This window comes from Anser brachyrhynchus (assembly GCF_964034855.1).
Source record: "Anser brachyrhynchus genome assembly, chromosome: 2".
NCBI lineage: Eukaryota > Metazoa > Chordata > Aves > Anseriformes > Anatidae > Anser > Anser brachyrhynchus.
The window spans coordinates 98898415-98908940 of NC_137695.1; the positions used below are offsets into that span (position 1 = coordinate 98898415).

General features: G+C 38.2%; 1 protein-coding gene and 1 long non-coding RNA gene across 7 annotated transcripts in view; one reads left to right on the top strand and one right to left on the bottom strand.

Annotated features, from left to right (window-relative positions):
* The window catches only part of ZNF236 (zinc finger protein 236), a 74443-nt gene extending 74179 nt beyond the window's left edge, over nucleotides 1-264 (bottom strand). For 4 of the 6 annotated variants that reach the window (XM_080581089.1, XM_080581086.1, XM_080581087.1 and 1 more), the window contains exon 1: nucleotides 33-264. In XM_080581089.1, the coding sequence (XP_080437215.1) occupies nucleotides 33-249 (217 nt within the window). In that variant the 5' untranslated portion in view covers nucleotides 250-264. The remainder of the gene's footprint in view (nucleotides 1-32) is intronic. The other 2 variants (XM_080581090.1, XM_080581088.1) reach the window with 2 other exon arrangements.
* Nucleotides 265-398: 134 nt separating this feature from the next.
* LOC308190119 lies at nucleotides 399-3098 on the top strand. Its single transcript, XR_013946919.1, has 3 exons — nucleotides 399-1007; nucleotides 1092-1177; nucleotides 1279-3098. It is a non-coding gene; the product is annotated as an uncharacterized lncRNA (long non-coding RNA).
* Nucleotides 3099-10526: the final 7428 nt, after the last annotated feature.

A 10526-nucleotide genomic window follows, 5' to 3' on the forward strand; every position in this document is an offset into this window, starting at 1 on the left:
TTCCCCGCCGGGGCCCCGGCCGCGCCGTTTACCTGCCTCGCTGCCGGCCTTGCCGCTCTCCCCGCCGGGCCCGGGAGGCCGCCCCCTCGGCATGGCTGCCCCCTCCTCCTCCTCCTCCTCCCTCCCCCCTCCCCCCCCGGCGCGCACGCACACACGCACGCACGCGCGCGACGCGGCCGTTGGCGGAGGGTGGTGCGGGGCGGGGAGGGAAGGGAAGGCAGCCGGCGCTGCGCGGGGAGCGCGGCGCATGCGCGCTGAGTGCTCTGTGTGTGTCTGTGTGTGTCTGTGTGGGAGGGGGGGTGAGGTGCTGAGGGGAGGTGGCGCATGCGCAGTGTCGCAGAGCTGAAATTCCTATTTATTTTAATACTACTCAATCTTTTACCCAAAGGTCGACCCAAAACTCACTTTTCCCCTGAGCCATGTGGCTCCTATTTAGTTGCTCAGCTATTAAGATGCCCAAATTCTTCTCGTTGTTTTCCATCATATCTCTCTTTTCCTCCCCCTACCCCATATGGCCACTTTATTTCAAACTATAGTGTTTCAGTAGCCTCTCCTAAAATGCATTTAGTATTACGCAGAGCTACTTAATCGGTCAAATTTGATGACCCTGTCTTCATTACTTACTTCTTTTATGTCACTTTCTGTATGCTTCAGAAATAGCATTAAATGGGTGCTGCAGTTCACTGATCAAAACTATAGTGCAGGCTAGGCACTGATACCTGTAAATTATACCAGCTAAACGTTACATAATGGTTTTCTCATCGTTGGATATTGATAACACCTTTTATCTCATATATCCCTTATAACTCATGTATCATCTTCTGTTTGGAAACGTGTGGAGCTGTTTGTATTTTTTTTTTTTCATTGGTGCTGAGTTAAATGCTTTTCATGTATGTATCTAATTAAATCTAAAAACTTGCCCTTAGCTACCAAATTTAATCACATAAGGGAATGGAATCAGGTTTTTGGAATGCAAGGTCTCATTTCTTCCTGAAGGCTAAGGTTGGGTAAGCATATTTAGATAATTTCTTCTTCTATCAGCCAGTAAAAAAAAAAAAAAAAAAAAGTACCGTGTTTAATTTTCTCTGCAGAAGTGCAGCATTGGTGCATAAATATGGGAAAGGAGGACTGAAACTGCTGTGACCCTTGCCTGGGGCTCCTTAGAGCTGGCTGCTTGGTAAGAGCACAGCTCCACACAGAGAAAAGGCGAAGAACAGCAGTGGCCTCTGGTGGCTACAGGCTAGTTCTGTGCTGAAAGTTGCCACACTTGTCTCTCAGCAGCAAACTACAACCTTCAATTCCATGAGATAAAATGACATCTGCTCACAAGATTTCACTTGGACCCTAGGGACCGGACTCTGAAACAAAGAGACCCAACTGAATCTGTATCTTAAATCATTGCACAGGCTCATTATTCTAACTACTAGTCCTTATTCTGTTCTGATTCTGCCATAGGATTATCTGTATTTCTGGTGAGGTCTCCGAGTTAGGATTAAGAACTGTGAATATTGAGTTCTGTTTCAGTTTTGAACTGATGTATACAGCAAAGTAAGAAGTATATAGTTTTTCAAGTCGAACGCAAAAAGCAGCTTTAGTTCCTATTTTGGCTTTTCAGTATTATTGTTCCCAGCATTTCTTTCAGCGTTCAGCAGTAGAACATACAATCGTGTTAATTCTGTACTGCAGAAGTCTGTGTGTCTGTTCCAAATTAGGTGATATTTGTCGATGTGTATCAGTGTTCTAATGCTGCTGCTGCATTACTCTCATTCTCTACAAAACTAGCTCTGTATAAAAGTTGAAAAGACATCAGATTTTGCTTCAGACCTCCAAGGAGCCTGTGGTACCAGGAGGCAAAAATAACGCTTTTCAATGAAGAGAATGGAATAGGAGTTGAATAGCACATGAAAGTAACTCCTTGTTAATAAGGAAATACAACAGTAAATCATATGTCCAAAATATTGTATTTAACTTTACAACCACTTTCATATTATTGAAGCTGTTTAACCTCTGTGACTACCCTTCTTTGTCTATATAATAGACATATTTTTCACCTGCACTTTGCAGCTCCTGGAAGAAAGGCACTTAATGCATAGCTAAAGCTGTTGCTCTTCTTGTTGAGTGAATCTGTTGTCTGTATTTGCAGAAATTATGATATTTCAACATATTTAAAATTTGTTATAGTTTGTGAATTATAAAATAACCTACTACAGTTTCTCTTCAGTGTGTCTTGCGTTGTTCTGAAGGTGCTACACAGAGAACTTTTCAGGTTTTGGGTGTGCCATGGTATTACAACCCTCTGCCTTCTCAGGTGAGAGCCTAGCAGACCATTAGTCATGCTCTGCTTTCCATGAAAAGGAAACACGGGTCTGTTCCCCAGAGGGAATCTGTAATGTAATACAGGGAGAGTGCTAGTCAGATGGCTGGCCTTTAACTCTTTCCTTTGTGAATTTTATCTGGTATCACTGATTTATGGGAAGAAAAGCAGCTATGGTGTCAGCCCTTAAAATATGCAAAATTAAAAGTCATGCTTGCTTTTTGTCTACAGATGAAGGATATAGCTACAGAGAGATTGAGGTTGACACAGGGCCGCAGAACAAGTGGAATTCTAGTTTTTCCTATTAAATTTACTCCTAAATTTTAAGGCGAACTCATGAAACCTGGCAAACCATCTCAGTAATCCTACTTACAAATTAGGGTGCTGTTTACTGTTACAGTAGTCAGATCCTTACAGTTGTGAGATACTATTTCCAATTGCTTATAGCTTTGCCATACTTGAACTTTTTGGACTAAAATTTGCATGCTGCCCAACTTCAGTTTGGGTTTGGTCGATTTGAATGTATTACTTCTATTTGTCAGATTATGTTTCAAGCATTTTTTTTAAAGAAGACAGAAAATTATTTAAAGAAGACAGAAAATTATTACTGTATTAAACTACAGTACTCACCAGTGATAAGTTTTCACTCCAGCATGAATTTTAAGTTAGAATGAGTCCACCACTCTCTCCAGGAAAATTTCAATTAAATTTACACTTTTTATGAGTTCCAAAAAAAAAACCAAAACAACAAAAAAGAATATTTTCAATGAAGATTTTTGTTCCTTTTACGGAACTGAGTTACATAACAAATCTCTGTCCATATTTTCCAAGCTGGAGCAACACAGCGCTTTCCCTGATTTAGTTGTAGGTATGTAGTACTCCAGGATGGCAAATCCTTCCACAATTTGTTGAAAATCAGGGTATTTATTTAAGTAAAACAGCTTTGGAGTTCCTTTTATTTGCTTTCAACATTTTGAATTCTCATGTTTTACCCTTGTATGTCTGAATGATTGTGAATTAGAAATGTACTTCTAATGAATATGGTTTGATTTTGGGGAACAAGAAAGAAAGAAAGGAGGAAAAAAACGAGAAAAAATATCACAAGATTCATAACATGATTTCAGAGATGGAATCACTAATAAACCAAAGTATTTCTGTGCTCAGACGAAGGTGACAGAAATGAAGGCCATCACGATACCCTACATACTCAATACATCCAGACCTCCACAGAGGAGCGTTTTGATAGCTATACCAGCACATTTGCCTAGTGTGGACACAAGGCAACAAATGCAGTTAGGATATACTTATACGTGTTACCAAAATGAAATAAGCTGCACCAGGAAGAGCAATTTTATGCTTATCAGGCATAACCTGAACTAGAACCTGCAGTAATGTGGAAATGCCAATAAAAGCAGCAGCCTTCTCTCGTATTAATATAATAACATGAGCTAGAATAGACCTGGTGTATATTTGGCATGTATTTAATCATGGAAATTATACACTGCAAGAACTGCAGTATACATTTGGTGTAAAGAGTTTCACTAAAGAAACAGTTTTCCAGTGTTAATATATTGATTTCCAAAGAAACAATAATGTTTTCAGCTTTGCTGGGATGCTTTGTTCATTCATGAAAGAAAGGGTGCCTTGGTTTGCTATTGTTTGGATAAAAGACTTGGGTTTCCAGCCCTGCCAGTTTGCTTCTAAAAGCGCTATTCCAGTGGAAAATAATAATTTGATAACAAATTAATACTCTGTAAAATCTAATGTTTACACCCATTACAAAAAAAAAAAAAAAAGAAAAAAAAGAAAAAGAAAAAGGAAAAAAAAAGATTGAAAAGGTAAATTAAAATACTGTTAGCCACTTGAATAACATCCATGAAATTCTCATTGTCAGCCCTAAAGTTACATGTACAGTTCAATAGTTTAAGAGAAAATACTTTAGAATACTGAGATGTGCTATACTCTAGTACTGAGGCAGCAGAGGTGTATTTCATGTGAAATTTTCATGTATTTTCAGACTGAGACCACTAATACAGTAAGTACACTGAGTCTAGCAGCTTCTTTTTAATATACACAGCTGAACTTAGATATGTCATGTTTATGTGACTTTCACCTGTTGTCAGCTGGGCACTAAATCAAACCACTTGTCTAAACATTAAAAATTAGGTTCCTTATCAGTGTTGGAGTTCTAATTGACAGCTATGAATCCCTACAAAAGTGTTATCAATGTTGGGTCCTACATTGGTTTTTTAAGGCTCATTCCATCGTAGAAACTGAACAAGGATATCACAATTTACTTGAGCAGCTTTCCTAGATGTTCATTTTTTACTAGGACATTGATCAGTTGGAGGCTCTGTAAGTAGCTGTACCATTTCTGTTGCATTTGTTGCTTCCATTTGTCTACTATTTATGTAATACATACCTTGTGGTGCAGGTACTCCACTGACTGAGCTGTTTTTTTCCTGTTTGTGGGTGTAACGTGCCTGGAAGACGTTCCAGTTCTTCAAATACAACCTCCTAATCTTTCAGCAGCTCTGCTGTGGGAATGCCAGACTGCATTATCTGCTCTAGATAGCAAGGGGGTTTGGATCTGTTTTGCTTTTGAATCTGTTTAAAATCATTTGTCAGAAATTTACTGTAATTAGTTTTGTGATTTCTTTCAGTGACATTAGTTTCTGTGTTGTCTGTACCACCCAAAATTCCAGCCTCTAAGTTTTCTCTGTTTTTTTTTTTTTCTTTGTGTGTGGATCTATTTGTTTATTTATTTATTTTAATTTCATAATCTTTGTGGGTTTATGTTTATGCCTTGTGTAATTCAAATCTTTTTGTGGTTGTAATTTTGCTTTCTATGATCAAGTAACAATACGGGAGTCTTCATAATGTACTAGGTTCATTGATGCCTTACTATGTATTCGGCATTTAATTTCCTGTTTGTATGCTGCCTTGTCTTGATATTTTATGATAGGCTGAGGTTTATGTTTTCTATTTTATATTGCCTTTTGTTCTCTCCTCCTTTCTGCTCTTCTCTTTCCTCTCCTTTTTTCTTTTTCCTTGCCTAGAAGTTTTGGCTTGATAATTTCTTCTGCCACAAATGTGAGAGGGAAGGCCCCTCCATCATCTTATTTTCTTCATAATATACCACGAACTATTTTACATGATCTCACATTTTGCTTGTCTTCTCTGCACTGTATTGCTTTTTGATGTTTTTAGTGTTGGTGATTAGTTCTTGGGCATGTTTTTTTCTCTGTTCCTTTGGTTTTTGTGTTATATGTTGAATTGTCTCTGAGACTGCTCTGTTAGAGGGCTGCTGTCCATACTGCACTTGTCTATTTCTTTCATAATGTTTGCATGGATTTCTGCATATTTTCATTCAATATCCTGCAACTTCATTCATATTCCTAATTTATCGGGACTTTAATCTGATAATTACAGAATTCATCCATTTTGTGTAATTCAGAAACATACCAGTCTGTTGGTTCTTGACTTTATTAAAGATCCCCTTTCACAAGTTTTTGAGAGAATGTAAAATCAGAAAACCTCCAAAAACATGAACTTCCCTGCTCTTCTCTTGATATGCAGAGGCTCCTTGAATATGTAGTCGTTTTTAAAAGTAATGACCAAGCCACAGCTGTTCTAATGCAGTCCTGTAGCCATTTTGTCATCAAGAATGCCCGGTTACTAAACAACTTTGTCTTTGTGTCTACAATGAGTTTGATTTCATCTGTATGCAACAATAAACATGTTTCTGACACATAAATATTTCAGACACTGAGAGAAACAGTACAGTCTCAGGACTTTATTCTGCCTTCCACATATACAGACCTCTCTTGCAAAGCATTTTATGAAATGAGGGTTTCAGTTCACAGAAATTACACTTCACATCATTTTTGAACTATAACGACGATGTTTGGAAAATTGCTCACTCCACGTGCAGGATGTGTGGTGTATTTTTTTCAGAAGGCTTGCATTTGGACACATTATTAAACTCTTGTTTTGTATCCAGATGTTGTTTAGACAGTAGAACAAAACACTGTTGGTGACGAACACAAACATCATCTCCTCAGCCAGATATTAAAACTGCAGAAATCAGGGAGTCAAGTTCAGCCTCAGGAACGCTGCCTCAGTACAGGGAGGCCATGCGAGAGGGGTAGGCCTCTGCATGGGGTTTTGTAAGGGAAGAAGGCTTCTGGCAGTTAAAGTCAGGAATATCATGAGTGAGCTTTTAAACTAAAACGTGGTGAGAAGGCCAGAAGGTGCAGAAGAAGATGTGGTTTGAAATGAAACTTCTTGTACAGATAATGGTATGGGATTTCTGATACATCGGTCAGAGGGGATAAACCAGTCAAAAAGGAAGTGGAGACAGACTGCCAGTCAAAAAGAAAGCATGGCAGATACAAGAGCTTGGAATTTAGGATCCAGGATGAGGGAAGTGAGTCTAGCCCTCCATGAAAGAAGTGACCGTGTATACATACAAGAAGCTTGACAGAAGAAAGATAATCCATGGAAGACTGTAACAATAGAACAATATGATAAGGAGGATGAAAGATGAAGTGGGCCTTCTTGGTGCTGTGATATATATATATATATACACACACACATTTTTAATCATAATCTATTTACTATAAGAAATGTATCACTTCAGCAAGCAAACTTATGAATCCACATGGACTGAAATTTCAATCTCAAATAAATAAGTAAACATTTCATTGGCTGTATATGATTGCCCAGCAAGGATAATAATATTGATTTCAGTATTCTGAGGCAATTGAAGAAGCAGGCAAAGCAGGAAATAGGATAATCGTGGGCCTGCCCAGTTACCTATTGGGCAATTGGGCAAACACTACATAAGACCATACCACAGAGACCACCCCAAGTTGCTGTTTCATGGAGCAGCTGGTTAGGAAGAGCCCCGGAGGATGTGCAGAGCAGCACAGCTGAAGATTTGTGTCTCACAGGATACTGGGGAGGCTCTGAAGCTGAAGTCTTCTTTGTGAAAGACTCCTCAGAGGAGGTATGTGAAGAGGAGATGACAGCAGAAGACAACATGTGGAGCAAATAGAGAAAACAAGCAACAGAAAAGCAGCAGCAGGACTAAGCTGTGTTCACAAAAAAGTTCTAATGGAGTTCAAGTATAAAATTTTTGAAGGATTCCTCAGGCATTACAATGACTCTTCTCACACAAAGTTGCCTTGGTACCTAGGGACCAAGGAAAGTTGAAAATCTAAATTAAAAAAAAAAAAAATGTTTTGAAAAAAGACCTGGGAAGCTACAAAGCTTTTAAGCATGGCATCTAAACCGTGCAGATTGGCAGGAGATATAAAAATAGAATTACTGAGTATCTTGATAAAATGATCTTTTTGAGAAAAGCCATGTTGGCTTTTGTGAAGTGAAGTCATATCACAGTTATGTTGACAACTGCGTGGTTGACACAGCTTACTTGGTTTTTCAAAAAAATATGGGAAGTGTCTTACTGGAGGCTTATAAGAAAACTTAGGGCCACATCATGAAAGGGAAGACTCCTATATGGTTAAATGGTGGGAGACAGGAATAAATGGTCAGTTTTCACAACAGAACGCAATGACCAATGAGGTTCCATAAGATCTGTATTAGGACCTTTACTGTTCAACATGCTCATAAAAGACTGGAAAGCATGTTAGCAATGAGGTAATCAAGCCTGATGATATTAATTTATTCAGGGTAGTAAAACACAGTGACTGAGCAGTAAAATGACAGGTGAAATTCAGTGTAGATAATGGTGTGGTGATGTACATAAGGGGAAGAAATCCTAATTTCACTTACATGAGCTCTGAGCTGACTAGAGTGAGAGTTGAGAGTTATGATAGATAGTCACACAGAAACATCACTCGACGCTCAATAGTGATTGAAAGAGCAAATCAAAGGTTAGAAGTCATCTGGAGAAGAGCGAAGAATAAAAGAGAGAATGTCACTCTGCCATTGTGTAAATCTGGTTTCACCATATCTATCATGTGTTGTATGATTCTGGCCTTGTCCTTCCCTACCATCTCAAACAATACAGGAATCTGGAGAAAGTTCAGGAAGGGCAGCAATGATGATTCTATACCAGAGGTATAAAATAACTTCCATATGAGAAATGACTTAGGAAAGCTTCAACTATTTAGACAAAGGAGATGATTTCAATGGCAAGAGGCAAGCTACAGAAAAATGATCCAGGAAGAAACTAAATTACTATTTAGGACAACAAATAATAATAGAGTCAAATGAAGAGCCAAAAGGTAAAAAGACAGAAAAAAATGAAACTAGAGATACTAAGATGCTCAGCAGAATACCTGGATGGTATTTGGATGTGGTGCTTAAGGACGTGGTTTAGTGGGTAATGTTGGTGGTTGGACCAGGTGATCTTGGAGGCCTTTTCCAACATTAATGATTCTGATTCTTAATATCACCCATTGCTCCATGAGGGCATCCAAAGACTAGGTGAATGCTGCCAGCAGTTCTGTACCCAGAGGCATTGCTGGACTCATGGCCACAACCAAGCTACTAACACTGGACCTTATATATATAAATATATATATATATTTAATCAAATACTGTTATTTGGATGTTCTTGTTTACATCTGCAGTATTTCTACTGTCATACGCTTTCCCCCACTTTTGTTTGAACTATTTTGTTGAAATGCACATTATAATCACATATCTTTTTATTTGTTTCTGAGTCCAACTTCACATTAAGCTTTTGGATCCTTTTCTGGCACCTTAAACTAAACAAAACCTGTAACAGAGTTCTTATTAACATCAGGACGACAGCTATTTGAATAAATGATTCCCTATAAATATAATATGTATCAGTATTTGAAGAATATACCATCCCAAAAATACATCCATCAGCATCATAGCAAATATTTTTAATACACTTGCTTATTTAAATACGGAAAATAAATCAATTATTCATCTATTTTCTATCATTCATCTGTTCTTAAAAAACAGTAGGACTGAGGCAACAAGGCCACTTCCAATCAGATTATAACTGCGGGTCTGGTGCAGATCATTAGTGGGTAAATTACCTTGGGATGTGGTTAAAATCACTGCAGGTGTTCTACTTAATGAAGTGTTAGTTAGGTGGCAGATGACCATAAAACTTTGGGGCTGTGCAAGTTGTCAGTACAGGAGTAGGAAAGCACTAATGCCAAGCTGTGTTACATCAAAGACAGATACTGAGGATTGCCCTTTACTGATGCTAATTGCAGTCTTTGCTGCATCCAGCAGCTGCTGACCTGGACCAAAATGTAGTTGCCAATGTATATGTGGAAAGCTCTATAAGTTGCTAGTAAATCAGATAAGCTCGCATCTATTTTATAGACACTGCAGACGGCAGAGGCAGATGGGTTTAGTGAATTTTCAAAAGCCACACGGAAAAACAGTGGCAAACTCAGGGTTAAAATCCAAGCTTCCTGATTGCAAATTGTCTGAGAAGCAATGAGGAGAGAATAAAGCGTAAAATCATCATAATTAAAAACACAAACAACAATTTCATGTACAGATCTTAGCAGATGAGCACTCCACAATAACATTTTTTAGGGATGTCAGTAATTTAAAACATATTTCTTTTACAAAAGTTGTTTTAGAGTTAATTGCTTTAATGTATCCCTATGTAACATGAATCAGGCAATATGACTTTTGTGAGAGGAACAAATGATTTTGTAATAGCATATATCTGGACAGAGTTTCTAGTTATGCAGTCAGCCGCACAGAAACCTGATGCTGACTTTTCTCTGGAAAAGTTAGAAAAACTGCATGCTGATATTTCGTGAGAGCTATCTATCTTCTTGGGCTCTTGGTCATTGGCACAGAATTTCCTCATTATTTTATTACCAGATAAACAACAAAAATAATCATCATTCATTATCACATATTATTCATCATCATATCGTTTTCACAAAAATGAATTATCATTTTTATGGAAACGAACAGAAAGGAATGGAAAATTACAGCAGTTTGCCTCTTCGCTATTTGAGAATTTCCAAGGATTTGGAGTCCTGGTTTAGATACTTCAGCTTTTAAAAGCCCTTTGTACCTTATCTGCCTCCCCAGTATCTCCTGTTTTTTTTTTCTTGTATATATTTGTTTTTTTCAGTGCTCTCTGGCATTGCATGCCTTACCAAGCTTGTCTTTTCTTCTTCAGTTTCATACACCCCACTGCAATCACACCTGTCCACATCATCTCACTTAGTGC